The sequence below is a fragment of the Schistocerca cancellata genome, chromosome 2 (genome assembly GCF_023864275.1).
Source record: "Schistocerca cancellata isolate TAMUIC-IGC-003103 chromosome 2, iqSchCanc2.1, whole genome shotgun sequence".
Lineage (NCBI taxonomy): Eukaryota > Metazoa > Arthropoda > Insecta > Orthoptera > Acrididae > Schistocerca > Schistocerca cancellata.
The window spans coordinates 635813609-635835184 of record NC_064627.1 but is presented as its reverse complement, the minus strand read 5'-3'; the positions used below and the strand labels follow the sequence as shown (position 1 = coordinate 635835184).

At 46.1% G+C, this 21576-nt stretch overlaps 1 protein-coding gene across 4 annotated transcripts in view; it reads right to left on the bottom strand.

The window, feature by feature from the left end:
* Positions 1-21576, bottom strand: part of LOC126162305 (pleckstrin homology-like domain family B member 1) — a 1095423-nt gene that overhangs the window by 299182 nt on the left and 774665 nt on the right. For all 4 annotated transcript variants that reach the window (XM_049918725.1, XM_049918724.1, XM_049918726.1 and 1 more), the window contains one exon: positions 5183-5372. In XM_049918725.1, the coding sequence (XP_049774682.1) occupies positions 5183-5372 (190 nt within the window). The remainder of the gene's footprint in view (positions 1-5182; positions 5373-21576) is intronic.

The following is a 21576-nucleotide window of genomic DNA, read 5'->3' as shown; positions in this document are numbered from 1 at the left end:
GTGTAAGTCAACTACCCTGGCCAGCAAGATCTCCGGATCAGTCCCCCATTGAGCATGTTTGGGACTGGATGAAGCGTCGTCTCACGCGGTCTGCACGTCCAGCACGAACGCTGGTCCAACTGAGGCGCCAGGTGGAAATGGCATGGCAAGCCGTTCCACAGGACTACATCCAGCATCTCTACGATCGTCTCCATGGGAGAATAGCAGCCTGCATTGCTGCGAAAGGTGGATATACACTGTACTAGTGCCGACATTGTGCATGCTCTGTTGCCTGTGTCTATGTGCCTGTGGTTCTGTCAGTGTGATCATGTGATGTATCTGACCCCAGGAATGTGTCAATAAAGTTTCCCCTTCCTGGGACAATGAATTCACGGTGTTCTTATTTCAAATTCCAGGAGTGTATATCGATGATTTAAATGAAGTCTTAAAACAGTCAGGAAAAGGTATTGAGCTACGTGAAAACATCAATAAACTTAAATATGAAATAAGGACTATAATGCAATAACTGACTTTAACCGGAAAGGTTCAATAGGGCGCCTACTGGGTTTCACAAAAGGACAGGTTTTGGAGAAGGATCCAAGTAAATTTTACAGGTCAGATCAGACTGTGGACATACTTCCTGTTAGCACGATCCGAGTCTAGTGTAACACTGCAACGAACTCGTATCTCAACGACAGCCTGATTCATACTATTTATGGATTCTTCCCCTCAGTTGCAACGGGGTATAAGATTGGTGAGACCGCTGCCAATGCAATATACCTTCCAGAGACAGGTCAGTCCGCCGCTCGTGGTCTCGCGGTAGCGTTCTCGCTTCCCGAGCCCGGGGTCCCGGGTTCGATTCCCGGCGGGGTCAGGGATTTTCACCTGCCTCGAGATGACTGGGTGTTTGTGTTGTCCTCATCATTTCATCATCATCCAGGAAAGTGGCGAAATTGGGCTGAGCAAAGTTTGGGAAATTGTATGGGCGCTGATAACCACGCAGTTGAGCGCCCCACAAACCAAACATCATCATCATCATCAGAGACAGGTCAGACATTGAACTATTTGGAGCTGCGTATTGTGGACCATAATAATCAACTTGTTGACTTTCGTGGTGAGGAAATCATTGTACGATTACATCTAAGGCTGGATGGGCGTACGGTCTGTCTGGGTGGCTAGCCAAACAGAACAATAAGATTATTCGGCACAGAAAGAAGACTCTTAAGAATAGAAATTTAGCACACGTACGCCAAACCACGACATACAGGAAACAGCCACTACTAAACCTTTAACACACCAACTTATCGAACTTTCTAGTAGAAACAGACCGAGCAGTCTAAGTACAAACAAAGTGACAACAGAAATCGTTATTATGGTGGTCTACTCTTTGCTGAGTATAGTGACCTCGTTTCTTCCAGATGAATCGCCGAACAGACGTCTCTGTCCACAGCGATATTTAGCTCTTCTTAATATAATTAGGAGAGGTAGACCGGTAATCTCCTTCGCTGGATCCAGCCATCAGTTTGCTACTCTCTGTCGCGGTCGTCTGCTCTAGATTTTGGGTTTCTAGACGATCTTTTCTAAGTTATTCCCTTGTCGTCTCAAAAAGTTTCCAAGAAACTTGAAGTATCTTTGACCGGTAAGAAGATATACTTCTTGTGATGCTAAGTTGCTCTATAACGGAAGCAATGGTTCTTGTTTTTGTCTATTGTACGTCCACCATCTCCCTCCAACATCACATCTAGAAAGCATCAATTCGGCTCTTGTTATTGGCTTTCATGGTCCAGATCTTGCAGCCGTAGAAGAACACAGGCAACACTAATGATTCTACCATGTGCACCTTCATTCTTTTGGATATTGCCCAGTTCTGTCATGTCATAGTGAGTTTAAACATTGCGGCTCAGTCAAGGACAATTCGTTATCTTAATTATTTATAAAACTTCCCCTTGTGACGTACTACTTAGTGAACATATATATTATTTCATAAGTCAATATCCCTTTCTCAGACACATACTAATCGTGCAGGGATGAATGAGGTATCGTTAAAAAAGTTTTTTAATCGGTTTCATACCGATTTTTCGCTAGGATTTACTATCTGTGGAAAATTTACCATAAAAGACACTTTTAACTATCATGGGCAAAAGGCCATCATGGATGCCCAGCTGCATAGCTATATTTTTCGAAGCTAACTTATTAATCATAAATAAAAGACTCGCATTTCATAGTATCTTAATGCAAATACCGTTTTATTTGAATGAAATTTTCACTCAGCAGCGGAGTGTGCGCTGATATGAAACTTCCTGGCACTTTAAAACGGTGTGCAGGACCGAGACTTGAACTCGGGGCCTTTGCCTTTCGCGGGAAAGTGCTCCACCGACTGAGCTACCCAAACATGACTCATGGCAAGTCCTCACAGCTTCCATTCTGCCAGTACATCTCCTACCTTCCAAACTTCACAGAAGCTGTTCTGCGAACCTTGCAGAACTAGCACTCCTGGAAGAAAGGATATTGTGAAGACAGGACTTAGCCACAGTCTGGGGGATGTAGAGCACTTTCCCGCAAAAAGGAAAGGTTCTGAGTTGGAGTCCGGCACACATTTTAAATTGCCAGGAAGTTTCATATCACCGCACACTCCGCTGCAGAGTGAAAATTTCACTCTGGGAACATCCCCCAGGCTGTGGCTGAGCCATGTCTCAACAATATCTTTTCCTGCAGGAGTGGTAGTTCAGAAAGGTTTGCAGAAGAGCTTCTGTGAAGTTTGGAAGGTAGGAGACGAGGCACTGGCAGAACTGAAGCTGTGAGGACGGGGCGTGAGTCGTACTTGGGTAGTTCACTCAGCAGAGCACTTGCCCTCAAAAGGCAAAGGTCGCGAGTTCGAGTCTCGGTCAGGCACACAGTTTTAATCTGCAAAGAAGTTCGACCAATTTACTTTTCTTAAATTACTTATTAACTGGGTAATTTGTATGTAGCATTTTCATAGATAATAACTGTGACCAGTGCGGAGGGCCATTGTCTCTGCCCGTCACACAAGCTGACTTTTCTAAACAAACATGTTTTCTGACACGACAAATGTATTTGTCATTTTCGCCTTCAATTGTGATTTACCTGTTGGTACTACGGCCTAACGGGTGTACTGTAACTGAAAATGTTTGTCGAGTTAGAGATTAAGTGGCCGTACTGACGGTCCCTGATCCCTGCCCGTCGTATAAACCCGGAAAAACATTCTGAATAGAGAAGACGTTTTTGGAGACATAGAAATGTATATACAAGGATGTATCATAAATTCACGATTACTGCTTTACGTCGTTCGGCTCATTTATAAAGATGTTTCCTCTTCATTCACAAAGCAACACTAATCCAAATGACTTCGCTTATTCCATATGCTGTCATTATTTGAAATTATAAAAGTGCCAAAGTGTCACACGGGTTCCCTGGTGAAATCATTGGTTTCTATTTTGCAAGATTTCGGTACAGTTATCGGCCAAAAGCCCACTGCATAACGAAAACAGACGAAGAATAATACGAAATAGAACTGCAAACAGGTCGAGCCAGCAGTATCACACACCTCGTATTAGAAAGCAGATAAAGGAAAGTAGAAAACAGCTACTGAATCTACCGTCTACGAAATAATCAGAGTTGAGGTTTTAGAGAAATCTGCACTCCCTGTAAGGCGAATGTCTGGATTATATACTACTGGCCGTTAAATATGCTACACCACGAAGATAACGTGCTACAGACGCGAAATTTAAGCAACAGGAAGAAGATGCTGTGATATGCAGATGATTAGCTTTTCAGAGCATTCACACAAGGTTTGCGCCGGTGGCAGCACCTACAACGTGCTGACATGACGAAAGTTTCCAACCAATTTCTCATACACAAACAGCAGTTGACCGGCGTTGCCTAGTGAAACGTTGTTGTGATGCCTCGTGTAAGTAGGAGAAATGCGTACCATCACGTTTCCGACGTTGATAAAGCCTATCGCGATTGCGGTTTATCGCATCGCGACGTTGCTGCTCGCGTTGGTCGAGATCCAATGATTGGGTTGAGGAGGGTAATACGGAACGCCGTGCTGGGTCCCAACGGCCTCGTATCACTAGCAATCGAGATGACAGGCACCTTATCCGCATGGCTGTAACGGATCGTGCAACCACGTCTCGATCCCTGAGTCAACAGATGGGGACGTTTGCAAGACACCAACCATTTTCACGAACAGTTCGACGAAGTTTGCAGCAGCATGGACTATCAGCTCGGAGACCAAGGCTGCACTTACCCTTGACGCTGAATCACAAACAGGAGCGCCTGCGATGGTGTACTCAACGACGAACATGGGTGCACGAATGGCAAAACGTCATTTTCTCGGATGAATCCAGGTTCTGTTTACAGCATCATGATGGTCGCATCCGTGTTTGGAGACATCGCGGTGAACGCACATTGGAAGCGTGTATTTGTCATCGCCATACTGGCGTATCACCCGGCGTGATGGTATGGGGTGCCATTGGTTACACGTCTCGGTCACCTCTTGTTCGTATTGACGGCGCTTTGAACAGTGGATGTTACATTTCAGATGTGTTACGACCCGTGGCTCTACCCTTCATTCGATCCCTGCGAAACCCCACATTTCAGCAGGATAATGCACGACCGCATGTTGCAGGTCCAGTACGGGCCTTTATGGATACAGAAAATGTTCGACTGCTGCCCTGGTCAGCACATTCTCCAGATCTCTCAACAATTGAAAACGTCTGGTCAATGGTGGTCGATCAACTGGCTCATCACAATACATCAGTCACTACTCTTGATGAATTGTGGTACCGTGTTGAAGCTGCATGAGCAGCTGTACCTGTACACGCCATCCAAGCTCTGTTTGACTCAATGCCCAGGCGTATCAAGGCCGTTATTACGGCCAGAGGTGGTGGTTCTTGGTATTGATTTCTCAGGATCTATGCACTCAAATTGGGTGAAAATGTAATCACATGTCAGTTCTAGTATAATATATTTGTCCAATGAATACCCTGTTTATCATCTGCATTTCTTCTTGGTGTATCAATTTTAATGGCCAGTAGTGTATTTCACACCGTCAAGCCAAAACCAATCTAGGAATAGAAAAATTCATAATTTCCTTTTCTGGCTGTCTAAAAATAAATAGTGGTGGTGTGTGTGTGTGTGTGTGTGAGAGAGAGAGAGAGAGAGAGAGAGAGAGAGAGACCTGGCGGCAGCGGGTGCAGGGTGACGGCGGTGCTGAGTCGGCCGCCGCCCAGGCTGACCAGGTGCGGCAGCTCGGCGTGCACCTTGAGCGCGCGGCCCGCCTCGCGCACCTCCAGCCCGGCATCGCACGGCGGCTGCTGCTGCTGCTGCTGCTGCTGCTGCTGGGGCTGGCCGGCCACTCCCGCCGACATCTGCAACAACAGGCCACGCCTCATTTCAAAAGCTGTGCACTGGCGAAAATAGCCTGCTTACATCGTTAGGTTTACTGGTCCTAAAACACAGAGTTGTAACGTTATGAAACTCCCTGACAGACTGTAACTGTGTGGCACACTGAGACCGAAACCCAGAACCTCGCCTTTTACGGGCAGTATCTGAGGTTCCTTCATTTGCAGACAGCCAGTTAGAAAAGGTTTGTTTCATTTTCGTCTTTATTTACACTGTTTCATACAAAAATTTTCACCATACAGACATGGATTAATAACGCAGATTATACACGGTTCAGTCACATTAACGTGACCACTGGATACGTTCGATGTCAACCTGAAATAACCACTCACAGACGGCAAGCGTCAGGACTAGAAGTGGAGGCAGTACGTGGCAACATTGCAGGTGTCACGGAGCGAGATGCACAGTGGACAGTACACTCGACTCGCATTGGGGTGGACGACGGTTCAAACCTGCGTCCAGCTATCCTGATTTAGGTTTTCAGTGATTTCCCTAAAATGCTCCAGACAAATGCCAGGCCCGTTCCTTTGAAAGGGCACGGCCGACTGGCTACCCCATTCTTCCCTAATCCGAAGAGACCGATGACCTTGCCGTTTGGTCCCCTCTCCCAAATCAACCGACCAAACAACCAACAATGGAGTCTTCGTACATCCATAGTTGTTACTACCCTCCTTCCTCACGGAGCACGTCCATACCTCACCACTGACGTCTAGTATCAGGCGCACGCAGTTGACGTCAGCAAGTGTTGGGCTTGAATATGACATCGTTACAACGTTGAAACTAGTTGCCAGAATAAAATCGACATTTTAAATACAGCTGGAAGTATTTCTTCATTTTTTAATATAAAAAATGCAGTCGTCGTAATGTGGAAACGGAGCGATTTATGTGACCTACACAAGGGCATGATCAGTAGCTTTCGGGCCGAGGGTGGAAGCATTTCCGAAACGGCTAAGTATCTAAAATCTTCGCGTGCCGCCGTGGTTAAAATATAACGTGCACGGCAAAACGGCGGTATACAAAACCGGCGCCGTGACAACTGTCATGCACCACAGGACGTAGGTCACCGGGGTGAACGGCGGTTGCAGAGATGTGTACGGGCGAACAGACGTGCAACTCTTGAGCGACTAACCACCCAAATGAACCAACATGCTAAAAATGCTACCAACAATCTGTCTTCCAGTACCGTTCAGTGAACGTTGCAGCGTATGGCCCTCCGCAGCAGGCGGCTGGTTCACGTACCCGGACTGACTGCTGTTCATCAACGACGAAGGCTGGAATTTGGACGCCAGTACCGCGACTGGACGTCCGCTGTACGGCAACAGGTGGGGTTCCAGATGAATCACCTTCTATGCTCCATCGGACAGATGGCCACTGGCGTGTACAGCGTGCAACGTCAGAAAGCAAACACCACGTAACAATTGTCGGAAGGGTCCAAGCCTCAGGAGGGAACGTTACTGTCTCTGGATTGTTTTCGTGGCACACCCTGGGTGATCTCGTCATTCCAGAAGGCGCAATGGATCCACACAAGTACGCATCTATCCTTAGAGACCTTGTCCACCCCTACATGAAGTTTGTTTTTCCTCGGCATGATGGCTTCTACGAGCAGGACAATAGAGCATGTCATATAGGTCAAAGTGTACGTACGTGGTTTACCGTACTTCCCCGACCATCAGACTCCCCGGATTGAAACCCAATCGAGACTCTGTGGGACCACCTCAATCGAGCTCTTCGTGCCATGGATCCTAAACTGAGAAAGAGCGCAGCTCGCGACGACGATACTCGAGTCAGCATGGCTCCTCATCCCTTTCAAAACCTCCAGAACCTCACTGACACTCTTCCTGAGCCGGCCGATGTGGCCGAGCGGTTCTAGGCGCTTCAGTCTGGAACCGCGCGACCGCTACGGTCGCAGGTTCGAATCCTGCCTCGGGCATGGATGTGTGTGATGTCCTTAGGTTAGTTAAGTTTAAGTAGTTCTATGGTCTAGGGGACTGATGAGGTCAGATGTTAAGTCCCATAGTGCTCAGGGCCATTTGAACCATTTGAACCATTTGAACCACTCTTCCTGCACGTCTCGCAGCAGTCCGCACTGCAAAAGTTGTTTATTCAGGCTTCTGAGAGGTAATTTCAACGTGCCTGGGCAGTGTAAAATTTGTTTTTTTCTTTGGAGATTAATGTTGAGATCTATGTACTAACGCCCGTCTGTGCTTTTATACTTCACGAACATGTGAGATGCAGTACCAACGTTATCTGTTGCTTTGAACTATATCCAGTGGGATATGTTTGTGATACTGAGGCATGTAAGTTGGCTCGATGCCGTAAAAGGTACTCTTGCCACAATATACAGGTGCACCAGTACGCCATGGTGCCCACCAGATGCAGGAGGCCCGAGGTCCGTGGGTCAAAATTCACCTTCCAGCGCCTGCCAGATGTGATATTGCGCTACTGATACGCACTAATAGAAAGCAGTAGACCGATACTACCGTCATCGAGCGGCTTTTGAGTCGCCCGACCCACCGTCCTCCACTACAGCACACGTTCACACTGCTCTACACAGAGATGCAGCGTGGAAACGATGCCATGTTTAGGTGTGCATGAGCCATGAACTAATTTCGCTGTTCATATAGTCAGAAACGCATCTGCGTTTTTTGTTTGGATTAAATAATTTTATTTACTAGTAATTGAGGCCAATAATATGAACGATTTTTAAAACAATGACGTCCTATCATCCTCGTTAAAGACGACATGACGAAATATAATTGACTCAGACAACAATGTACGATAATCCACTGCAACCATAGCCACAACATCGATTTTATTCACGATATGACATGTCATACTCAGAAAACATTTGTATTAACTGAGATTTTCTGCATAATTAAGTATTCTGCGACTTTAAATACGTTATACTCAAGCAAAGGAAAGTTTAACTACGTGTTGTTGAGATGAAAAATTTGCTGTCTTCCGTTCTTCTTTTTCTCTTTTTCAGTTCGAGTAGTATTACCTACCTGTATGCCAGAGTTCCGAACTGCAGATCGACTCAGTTTGCATTTGAATTTAATCTTGAATGCGGACAGTCTATTTAAGAAGTATTTTTAAGTTATCATACTATAGCCGGCCGGAGTGGCCGAGCGGTTCTAGGTGCTACAGTTTGGAACCGCTAGACCGCTACAGTCGCAGGTTCGAATTCTGCCTCGGGCATGGATGTGTGTACTGTCCTTAGCTTAGTTAGGTGTAAGTAATTCGAAGTTCTAGGGGACTGATGACCTCAGATGTTAAGTCCCATAGTGCTCAGAGCCATTTGAACCATTTTTACTATTTGAGTGCGTCTGACTGTCTGCGGGGCGCTCGTAAGCTATTCTGATGCCTTTTGAGTGCTAGTGTTGCTTCCAGTTGAGTATCACTCTTGGTGCAGACAACTGGGAATAAATTAACCGAAAGAGAATTAATGCAGAAATAACACCACTTTCTGTTTGCGACAGAGAAAGAGTCATTTGCCAGAAAATCGCCAAAAGAGTTGGAAAGGTAGGTACCGTGACTTACGACCACTAATGCTTCGCCGTTTCATTCCTACACGAATTATTCCTAAAAATCTGCTGCTTATGGTACAGTTTTTTTATGTTAAATTTGATATACTTTATACTCGTGCAATGTCCTGGCGACCGTCACATGTTTCGTTGTTCTTTACTGTTGCCCTGTTTACAGACGTGACGAAGTTTCATTACGCTAGTGGGATCTGATAAATACGTTTGAAGACAGTGGGGAAGATCGTGAGCCTTGTCTAAATAGCTGAGTTGGTAAGAACATTGCCCGCGAAACTTCAGGTTCCGGGCTCGAATCCCTGTTCGGCACACAGGCTGACCTGCCGGACAGCGTCATCCTGGAAAACTGACACTATGCATCTTCAGTTTTTCACGGTGTCTTAAGTAATTCGTTGAATTTCACCCATATAGGCGTACAGATGCAATTCTTCCACTGATATAGCAGTCCCAGATCTCCCAGCCGCTCCAGTGTTGGCCAGATACCTGGGAAGATGCGGTGTCTGTACGTCTGTTTGGACGAAATTTATCGTGCGTTGCATGCCGAAAGAATATAAGAATTCACTTAACAACCGTTACCTACACGCCGCAGGATGTAAAATATCAAAATGCCTGTTTTCAGTTCATGAAACAGAAGCACCGTATTTTGAAACGAAGCTTTGATGTGGTTGATTCATGAATCAACGTGGGCTAAACGCAGAAGAATGAGGGCAATGTCGTACATCATGAGCACACTGTAGCGATCCACTAAATGGAAGTGCAGTCCTTTCTACAACGGGCATTCACACTGACGCTCTGAATGAGGAAGTGGGTGACCCGGCTGGTTGCCAGTTCTTCGCAGCGCTCTGATTGGCCCCCATTGTGGTGATCGCGTTTCCAATTAGAACAGGGCCACGTCGAGAGTGATAGCATCGACCGGTCGCCGACGCACGAGCCATTAGCTTCGTCGTCCAACCGTGGCGGCGTGCCTGCTCTTCCCCTGATATCACCGCAGGGCGGTGCCTTTGATGGCGCCGCCATGATCACAAATCAGGAAATTGCCTTGTCTGTCCTCTATGTCTTGTTTTGTGCGCTTCCGCGTCAGACTCTGCCTTGTAGCTCCACGTTGCATATCCCAATAAGCTGACGTACTACGAAATCGTGGGAGATGGAAGCTAAGTGCCCAATATCCCCTTGACAATGAGGTCATTAGAGACAGGGCACAAGCTCGGAAAGGACAAGGACAGCGAAAACAATTAGCCCTGAGTTTTTCGTACGAATTGAACCGGAATTTACTGTACAGAGTGTGGGGAACACCGTGGAATTTGTAAGAATTCGAAGCGTATTGCAAATCCAGTGACAAAATAAATGCGACGCTTCGCTCCGTACAGTGTAGCATGGACAGGCCGAAAACACTACATGAACGCCTTACGTGGTTGTATAAGAGGAAAGAGACAATGAGTTCTTTGATAGCATATGCAGGATGGTTATAATGAAACTTTCGCTACTTAATGGGGCCCACGCGAAAAACGAGTCCGCGCGGGGTAGCCGTACGGTCTAAGGCGCCTTTCCACGGTTTGCACGGCTGTCCCCGTCGGAGGTTCGAGTCCTCCCTCGGGAATGGGTGTGTGTGTGTGTGTGTGTGTGTGTGTGTGTGTGTGTGTGTTGTCCTTAACGCAAGTTAGTTTAAGTTAGATTAAGTAGTGTGTAAGCCTACGGACCGACGACCTCCGAAGTTTGGTCCCATAGGAACTTTTCACAAATTTAAAAAAAGAGTGATCGTAGGACAATGAAAATCTTGTGGAAACAGGTAATTATAAGGACACGCGGAAAAGAAAAAGCGAATAAATCCACATGAGAGGTTAGCATTTGTTAACTGCGTACCACGTTTACGTTCCAGGTTGCAAATCTTGCTCACTGTTGCGACCACCTGCATCCACGCAGCCTGGAACCGCATTGGAGATTGCTCTACTGCTGCCCGAAACGTCCCAGGTGGGAACCTGACTACCTTCCTCGCCATGCTCATCTTCAGCCTCCAAACCGTGCTAGTGTCCCATTGATAAAGCTTGTCCTTCAGGCAGCCCTACAGCCAGAAATCACACAGGTTCAAATCTGGTGATCTTTAAAACCTCAAGTTGCGGAATGATCGGCCAGCTATTCGGTTTCCTGCAAATGTGTTACGGAATAACCGAGTGACCTCACAAGCAATGTGAGGCGGAGCTCCATCGTACATAAAAACAACGGAGTCCAAAGCACCTTTCTCCCTCGGAGTAGGGCTCACATGTTGGCGCAGCCGAGGACAGTAACGTGTGCCGTTCGCGCTGCATATCCTTGGTCCTCGGAGTGGGCGCTCCTCACCAGTAACTGCACCTAACGGTAACCCATGGCACTGTCACTGCTAACAACGCAGTACTGTCCACGCTGCTTGTCCTCTGCCACTGGAGTCAGAGTTCTACTCCACTGTCGGCGCTTAACGGGAAGTCATAACACTGGCACTACTAACAGCGCAAATGCTGCAGCCAATTATCTGGACATCCTTCTTATGAAGTTGGATATCCATACGGTAAATAGTTTTCCGTTTACACCGGATCAAGTAGCGAAAGTTCAATTATAACCACCCTGTTTATTCCTGCACTGCCTTAAGCGTCTTGAGATACAATTAGTCCACTCCACTTTCGGTGGTATATACATTCGTCTTCTTCAATACATTGATGTTACCGAAAATCGCTGGGTGACGAAGGAATTTTAGTAGCCATCAGTATTTGAACCGTTCTGCGATTCGATCCGACACGCGCAGAAACTGCTAGTGCAGTGCTGGATTTTTTTTGTTATTAAAAAATATTGATCGCAACCAGCCACCAATACATTTAACAAGTTTTATATTGTACCTCTTCAGGCTTTCCCGGCGAGATCTTGACATGTGGAATAATCGGGTCTACTGCCGGATGTTTGTGTCGCTCTGGCACAATATTTCGGCCACGTAACTCGTTGCCTTCTTCAGGTGCTACCTGAGACTGCCGTGTTGGAGTTTTTTTTTTTTTTTTTTTTTTTTTTTTTTTTTTTTTTTTGCACTTTTCATTCCCTTCTCAGATGGAGAAGGGCGGACTGTTGTAGAGCGCGCGTTTAGCTCTTTTCAGCCATGGGGTAAAGTTTTTCTGTTTTGGCACTCTTTATTTGTCTCGCTGGGGTACAAGGAAGGGGGGGGGGGGTTTCTCCCAATTGGGAATTTATTCGCAGGAGTTTGTCGGGGACAGTTCCGGTATTTACCTTAGCGGCCAAGGAAAACCTGCAAAACCCGGCCAGAACTGCTTGTTATGGCTTGCCTTCTCTTTATTTGCCGTGTTACCAGCGTTGGCGCTGGCGTTCACGGCGGGCAAGGGCGGCTTCGCGTCTTCTGTCGCGCTCCATCTCTTGCTCTCTTCTGTATTTCTCCTCTCGTGTTTCCACATTTCTTCTTATGAGCTCCCTGCTTTGCAGGTAGCTCGTTTGGTGTTCATTGCGGTCGGCCAAGTCCGGGTTGGTGACGTCCAGGATCTCGTTGTTTACAAGGTACTGACAGTGATTTATGAACTCCTCGACCGTGTTGGAGGATCTTGTCCAGTATTTATGCCCAGAGGGTGCTGGGTGCTCTCTTTGCCGTCCGCGCCCGCCTGGCGCTGCTTGTAAGGTGTTGTTTCTTCCCCGGTACTCCCTCGGACGTCCGCGCCCGACTTGGTCTCTATCTGTGGCAGCTCTCTGAGGCCTGTCATTTGTTGGGCGTTCCATTCGCGGTCCGCGCCCGCCTGGCGCTGATCCTGCGGTGTTGGCACTTCCCTGGTGCTCCGACGGTCGTCCGTGCTCTCCGCTCACGCTGCGGTGAGGTACGCATAGCAGATTGTCGCTGTTGCTACTGGTGATGCCTGGACGCGGAAGTGGACGCAAAGCTACTGCCTTGGCGGAGTTGCTGCTCACGATAGCAGGGACTTCCGGCAAGAAGAAGATGAAGACTGCAGCGCAGTGTTTTCGCTGCCAAAAGCTTGGCCACGTCGCCAAGCACTGCAGCGGAGCAGTTGCGTGCTTGAAGTGTGCGCAAGCACACGACACACGTGACTGCAAGAAGCAGAAGGACGTCCCCTGCACACGCGGCCAACGCCCGTTCCTGCGCCTACAGAAGAAATTGGCGCGGACCGGAGAAGAAGACGCAGCAGCAAGTGGCCACCACACACGAAGAGGTGGTCACTTGCACAGAAGACGTCGTCACCAGGCGCCTTAACGACGCCGTACAAGAAGCCATGTCCGCCTTCAAATCCGCCATGGCGGAAGAGAGGGCGGCCATGCTGGCGGAACTGGGCGAGGCACGGCGTCAGATTGCTGAGCTGACGCAGGAGCTTCGCTCAGCCAAAGCAGCTTCCGCCACAACAGTCGACACCGCCACCCAGGTGACTCCTCAACGGAAGGATTCCGCGACGGTGGCTACGCAGACAGACGAGCCTGCTGAAGGGGAGGCGAAACAGCACAAGAAGGACACCGAAGCAGCAGCGCAAGAAGAGGAGTGGGAAGAAGTCCCATTCCTGCCGCTTCCAGACATGTACAGCGCAAGCGCTGTAACGCAGAAGATCGCTGCATCGCTTCGCGATGGCACATACCCCCACCACGACAACCCTTACCCTTTTCTTCCACCTAACCGTCCTAAACCTCCACCCCCACACCAACCAATTGGGTATCCAGAAGGCCTTGTCGGCCTTTCTAGGGAGGATTACAATCTGATTAATTCCTACCCTATCTTTACAGAGTGGCAAATGCGCTACATCATCTTCGCTCTAGCCAGCGGAGAATACGAAGAAGCAGGGCACACTGTACCCAGTACCCCAACCGAGGAAGAGCCCTCAGTAACAGCCAAGAAGAAGAAGAAAAATCGTCACACCGACAAGTACAGGAAATAGGCCACCGGCACTCCTTGCCAGTCCAGAAATGCCTACCAGTACAGAAAGAAGATTCGTCAAGATTCCCAGGGGAGTAAAGGCCAACAGGCCACAAACTTCCAACCGAACCTCCTCACAGTGAGGAAGTCATAAAAGGAGCAGCAGGCAGGAGGTCGTCCGTGCTCGGCTCGTCCATCATCTGCGGTCGTGGCGGCTGTCAGAGGCCCGTCCTGAGTCGGGAGTTGCGTTCGCGGTCCGCACCCGCCTGGCGCTACTCCTGCAGTGTTACTATATTAATTCTATTACCAGTTTCGGGCTACCATGCATATCTTCAGATGGCTAATTTTGTTAATTACAGTAACATATTCGTCAGCAAGAAGCCGGCCTCTCCTGCACTACACAAGAATATTTGAATATTTAGCGTTACTTTACATGTTGTGTGGATAGCAAAAACGCGCTGATGTACCTATCTTTTGGCAACTTCATTAAGAAAAAGAACCTTGTTGTAAGTGTTTGTGGCTGACTGCGTTCTTCACTAACAATGCTTAACGCTCGCCAAGTTTAAAATATCCAGCACGGATCAAATAAAATTTAAATATTGATTTAATGCCAGCAACATTCCGAATTGTTCCTCAACACTAATAGTTTCAGTGTTGCTAAAATACATTTGCTCGTGTATTAAGTATTTCGTAGTTATGTACTATTTATAAGTATGAGTTTAGATTTACATTAATTGAGCGAAGTCTTTCTGAAAGGAAAACCACAGGATTAGCTTCATCACGTCGTTCAGATCACGGTCATTAGAAGTGAATCGGTTCCTCCGTTGGATGAGGCTGGAGAAGGAAGTTCAGTGTAGACTATTCAAAGGGATACAAACATTTGTCTCAAGTTATTTCGCGGTAACCTTTATATGCATGGCCGAATGGGAGTGTGGACTCCGCTCCTCTAGAAAACGAATGGATTATCTGGAGCACCGTGCCACCTTCGACTGTCTAAGTGAAAAATGAAACGAATAACTGGATATCAAGAGGGAAACATATCAACGAAGCCGGAGTTTCTTTCCGTTGGACGGTCAGCATGCTATTTAAGAAACGAAAAAGGAGCGCAACCGAACCGTATAGCACAAGAGGAAAAAGCGGAACAGAAATAATCCACATTCCGTAGACATTAGACGATAAGGCTCAACAGTGACACAGTCAGCAGGTAATTCAGTGCAACACAACACACATCCTATTCAACTTGTGAGATCAGACTTCTGGTAAACTCTAGGACAGTGACCGACAAAAAACCCTGACGATTGCATCAGCCATGCGTGTAACATCGGCGTATGTGCGCCATGTACAGTAGTGACCGAGAATTTTCAAAAATTAATTCCCAGCCCGGGCAAAATTCTCGTACAAATGATCTTCACCTCGAAATCTTTTCCATGTCGCCTCTGCATCATGAAACTAACACCCCCCGATAAGATAATCGTTCCGTTTCTACAAATAAATTGTGTTTTGGACCTCGGCGGAAAATTCTGTGGAACCGTAGGTTGCACACAATATATACTTTGCTTTTAAGGAATGAACACTACTTAACCCCACATTATGCGCAAGGACAACGTAAAGTTCCGAGGATGAGCAAAAATTGTACACTAACTACATTTAATTAAATTCGTGTCCGAATAAACTGATGCAAGTTATTTAAACAGTCTGCCCTGTGCCTTGTCACTCGCTCGATAATTTCACACCTTAGACTATCCAGCTCTGTCGAGCAAGACACGATTCTGTTTCAGGTCATGAAACGCATCTTTGATTCGGACAATCTACTCAGCTGTGATAATTGGAGAAATGAAAGTCACACCGTCATCATACCACCGAAAGAAACAAAAAGCAAAAGGGCGTTAAATTAGGTGAAAGCTTTTGTCACTCAACTTGTTCCGCTCCAAAGTCAGCTGCTAGATATGCTCACGCTGAGCTTCCCTCGTGCAAGAGCCAGAGGGTGCTGCACATAGAAAGCGGCAATGTGTCCAACAGTTTTATGAGTGTGGTGTGCAGAGACCGATAAGCTCCTGCTGGCTGACGTGCAGGCCGTAGAAGGTGCATATCAACCATTCCACTCCTAACCTCAACACAGACCGCACATTAAAGCAACTAACATGCAAGTACTCCCACCCTTGAGTAGCTCGTTTGTGTGGAAGACAGCGGCATTAGCATTTAGATCAGGGGCGGGCAGGAATCCTGCACATGTGCGGTGCACTTGCACGCGTGCAGTTAACAGGTGTTCCGCGTGCACACAGGGACAAGCTGGCCACCCGCTTATCTCCCATCCCCACCATACCTTCTGTCCGCTCCTTCCTCTGTAATGCGTTTTGTTTCCTAGCTTGCTTTATTGAGTGAATGAATAAGGTTAGTAGGAGTGCTTGAAAGGAAATCACGGTTTGACAGAGTACCTATTACCTACGATACGTTTTATTTAATTATCACAGGTGGAGTTTACAATACGTTTAATATCTGGAACAAAATTTCTACATACAGACAAACACAAACAGTTACGTAAATTTTCATCTCTGATGTTTGCTCTTGACCGAGACTTATTAATTCAGCAAATGGTTTTCCAGCTCTCGCTATATTAAGCGCAGTCTTATAACTTGCACATACCGCTGGGCTATTATTGTTGTCGTCCTGAAAACTTGAAAACAGTGCTCCATAAAATGTTAAATCAGTTAGATGAGAGACATGACGAGAGAAAGTCGCAGATCTCTCGTGACAACAGCAACTACGATAAATTCAAATGGCTCTGACCACTATGGGACTTAACTGCTGTGGTCATCAGTCCCCTAGAACTTAGAACTACTTAAACCTAACTAACCTAACGACATCACACACATCCATGCCCGAGGCAGGATTCGAACCTGCGACCATAGCGGTCGCGCGGTTCCAGACTGTAGTGCCTAGAACCGCTCGGCCACTCCGGCCGGCCAACTACGACAGATTCATCTGGTATCGTTAGATCGGTCTTCTTAAGCTCAGTCAATTCCCCATCCGCTCAGAATCCGCCAATAAATTGTACTCGTCCTTGTGAAATTTATAATAATGGCCTTCAATACTAAACTTCCGTTGACCAGCGAGAATACTGCCACATATTAAACATTTCGTATTTTCACGTTTTTGCACAAAGAAAAAATGATTCTCCCATTACTTTTTAAAAGATAGCAAATCTCCACTTCTCCGTTTCTTGAAATACAACGTTCACTACATAGTGCTTGCTTCGCTCACACTGCCGCAACCTGCCGGCTGTTGCCACAGCCCCGGTCGACACCTGCACGCGAACAGCACACGTGCAGCGCTGTGTGCTCATGAGCCGCGTGCAACGTTTGCCCGCCCCTGATTTAGATGAAGAAACCACCGCAAAATTTCCGTGAGAGGTAAAAATGATGTGGTACTATTGCGTACTTTGTGAAAATGGTATACGTGTAGGTAGTACTTCTCCAGTACCTTTCAAGTGATTAACGTGACTTGCACTCTGTATCTCTCTCTCTGCGAGCAGGTGTTTGGCCCGAGTAAGACAATGTGCACAGTGGCAGATACGATGTAGCGTTTGTGCAGCGTCAGCAGGTCAATACAAGTATTCATTTTTACATATTTGTGTTTACAAATTCGTCTATAACGTGTTCATGGATTCACGATTTGTAAACTGGTCACTCTCGGAAAGTGGAGAGCCAGAGACGGCCGATTGCTAGAGCAGCGAGTTCATGTGAGATCGTCTCCTGTTGCCAGCAGAGGCGGTTACAGTAAAACCTTAAGGAGGGGGCGCTAAAGATATCTTTAGATACCTTTACTTTTACCGTAATAAAAAATTATCAAGTCACATGCAAAGTTGAAGAAAATTTTATTTAAACTGATTATACACATATACAAGACAATGCCATCTTATGATATAAAAAAGTTACAATTGTGGTTCTCTTCCTTAAATGATCAATTCTATGAGCCTATTCTTCCTGGCAAATTGGTTAATTGCATGGTTAAAAAGACAATGTCAGGGTGAGTGTTCAACAGAGCTAAGCCATTTAGTCTGTACTCTTCCATTGTCGACCTCAGCCATGTCTTTGTACGCCGTTGTGGAAGTTTCGACGAAGTGCTGGGCTCTGCCTGTACATCTGGTGGTGTATTTGCGGCTGAATGGTGACCGGAATCTCCAGATGTTTCCCCTTTCCTTTTTCTTATTACGTAACGATCCATTTTATTATATTGTTACGACTTAGGTAGTACACACACGGTCGCAGTCCGCGTATTTCACCGAGCGAGGTGGCGCAGTGGTTAGCACACTGGACTCGCATTCGGGAGGACGACGGTTCAGTCCCGCGTCCGGCTATCCTGATTTAGGTTTTCCGTGATTTCCCTAGATCACTCCAGGCAAATGCCGGGATGGTTCCTTTGAAAGGGCACGGCCGACTTCCTTCCCCATCCTTCCCTAATCCGAACGAGTGCTCCGTCTCTAATGACCTCGATGTCGACGGGACGTTAAACACCAATATCCTCCTCCTCCTCCTCCTCCTCCTCCTCCTCCTCCTCCTCCGCGTATTTCTAATATCACTAAGCACAACACTGACTAAAGTCCGTGGTAATAGCCAATAATCGCAGTTGTTCACTTTTTATCAATTCCAAGTCATCGCGACGACTGTAGCTTTCAAACTGACTATCTGGCAGGGACTCTGCTTCGCTTCCTATTCAGCGAATAGTCCGTATTTATAACGCTACGTATCGAAGGTTCTGTGTAAAAGAAAACAATAGAATATTCGCGACTTTTCTCGAACAAATGCCAGACAGAATAATGTACCAAGATCACTAGAATGGCCGCACCTTTTCTCGTAGGTATGTGTTAGATATCTACGTGCCATACAGAAACGTATAAAATACGATGATGCGGACGCGCGCGCTACATAAGAAAGTACAAGTACTCGATAACTCTATTCAGTCGAGAAGACGGACGAAAGAAACGAACGCGTGCGGGCTGACTGGCGGGAGCGGCGCGAGTGGCAATGCGGGTGGGCGCTCAAGGGGCGGGGGGGGGGGGGGGGGGGAGGGGTGACGTATGTGTCGGCCACTGGTTGCCAGTGAGTAAGATAACTACGAAGAATAACCACGCTGGTGCCTGGCAGAATCTGCTGACACAGGTGGCTTCTTATTGTTGATATTGTAATAGTCAAGGAAGCACTATTACATTATCTTAATTCCTGCTTACAGCTAGTTTGAAGAGGATGTTTATGCTCTATCCATGTACAAAGGTTGTAAGGTTGTAAGTGTTTCACTTTCACCTTTTTCTTTAATTTTGGTCTGAGTGGCAAAATGCTTTTCGTAGGCCAAGCAAACCATTTATGTTTGCTGAGCATATATTTTTGCATAGTTAGTAGGAACATAGGTTAGCCAGAGCCAACAGCAAACGTGGGACTTTTTTCTAGTAGGAATAATATACCAGTTATTGAGAAATTGCTGATTTCTCACAATTAATTCTTGCAGTTGCTGAAAGATTAAACTTATTTTATAGTAATTAGGTATACTGAATCATCAAACTACAGCCTTTAGCCATGACAATAATGCTAGTAAAAGTCTTGAGCTAAAGTACGTGATACCAGCAAAACGTCACCGACGTTACTGAACCATTTCTGTCTTTGATATCTCGACTGAAAATAAGTAACGGAGTTCGACAGAATTTCTCTCAGATTTAACTTTTTTTTGAGAGAGAAAAAAATCTCATTTGGTTTTATCTTTAGTTGAGATTTGCACTAAGTCAGAGCCTACCAACTGGTAAATTTACTACAAAAAAATAAGACTGAATGAGTTGGCATTGCACCATATCATCGAAACTGAAAAAAGAAAGAAAAAAGACTAAAAATCAGACGTGCGTGGCTTGCACTCATCACCCACAACAAATTAAACATCCCATTAACCATACTACGATAGTCTTAAAGGTAGCACAACGCTGAGACAGTAAATAGGTTTTATTTGGCATCAAAACGTGAATTTTACGTGCAACAAACACCCCTGGATGGCAGGGCCGAGAAACTTCGAAAGCTCGAAGGCGAGAAGCGGCGATATTCAACAACTGTTTTGTGTCATGTAACAACGTGATGGATTTTTTTTAAACTGTTTGTGATATGTTTCCGTTACGAGTTGTCAGTCAAGTACGCAGAATTCATAGTGTCTCACTGAGGTACGTGTTACTGCATTGTGTTTGTGAGAGTTTAGCGCAACATAATATACGTTTGTTCAGCTTCATCCTTCCTGCGGTTATGAAGTGTTGCGTACCGAAAGATAATGGAAATAACACAGCAGAAAAGAAGTTTCATGTATTAAGTTTCCTAAAGGCAACATATTGTGACATGAAAGGCTCCGTTCAATTCCAAGACAGGATTTCACAGTTACTAATAATTCAGTTCTAAGTTAAACACATGCCTTTGTTTTGAATGTAATTTACCAAGGCATGTTTTAGATTATATATTGTCAACCGGATCACTTGGCTTGAAAATATCGTTACTGTATTTCACTAGTCATTTTTCAGGTGCCTGACAGGAATTTCAAAGTTAGCGACATTATCTGGGAAGTATTTGCCACTGACAGAAGAGTCATAACTGTTCTACTTCCAAAACCACGGCTTGAATCAAATACTGTGCATTCATTTTTACGATTCTTCAGCTGCAGCACCATTCAGAGAGGGACCAGAAGAAAGAAGGAGCGCGCTGGAGGCAGCAACATGGCAGGAAAGCATCAAGATTAGTGAATTATATGACAACCGCCAGGAACTGAAAAATAATGTAATTACGTACTATCTTTATGGAAGAACTGGGTGAAAGCAGCGAAAGAAGAATGTATTATTTTTATGTATGTAGATGTATCTGTGGAGTCCCATTACTGAATGTATGTTGTGACTGATGATCAGTTGAAAGTTTAGGTCTATTCAAAAAAAGTTTCATTAAACGACGTTGTAGTCACTGAATTTGTTTTTGAAGTTTTTCAAATGGCTCTGAGCACTATGGGACTTAAAATATGAGGTCATAAGTCCCCTAGAACTTAGAACTACTTAAACCTAACTAACCTAAGGACATCACACACAACCATGCCCGAGGAAGGATTCCAACCTGCGACCCTGGCGGTCGCGCAGTTCCAGACTGTAGCGCCTAGAACCGCTCGGCCACATTGGCCAGCGAAGTTGTACTGGTACAGTTAATTGTGTGAATGCAACCGACTGATGTGCATGCGTTACTGCTTTTGCAAAAAGAGAGTAGTTGCAAATGTGTCACTTTTTTTATTGAACAGCTACTGTTCACTTAAAAATGCTCAATATGTTCCCGACAGTTAATATACACGAAAATATCCATTTTTTTCAAAGACGCGAGCTGTTTTGTTTACAAATGTACTAGTTATGTTGTAGGAGGAGCGTTCAATAACTAATGCAACACTTTTTTCTCGGCCAATTTCGGTGGAAAAAATGCGGAATTTGTTGAGGGACATCGTGGAGTATTCCCGCGTGAGTCCCTATTAGTTCCATGTAGTTCGACGGCTCGCGGCGGTATACGACGTCTTCAAATTAGCGTCTGTAACGGCGGTGCGTTCTTAACAGAGAGCTGTCATTGTGTGCGTAGTCTAGAATGTGTACAGAGACTTGGCAGTGAACAAAAGCACGACGAGTCGTTGGGCGAGACGTGTCATCATCGTAACAAGGTCGCGCAAACCTGTGCTATCTCCCTCTTGCCGGCCGGACACACCCTCAGG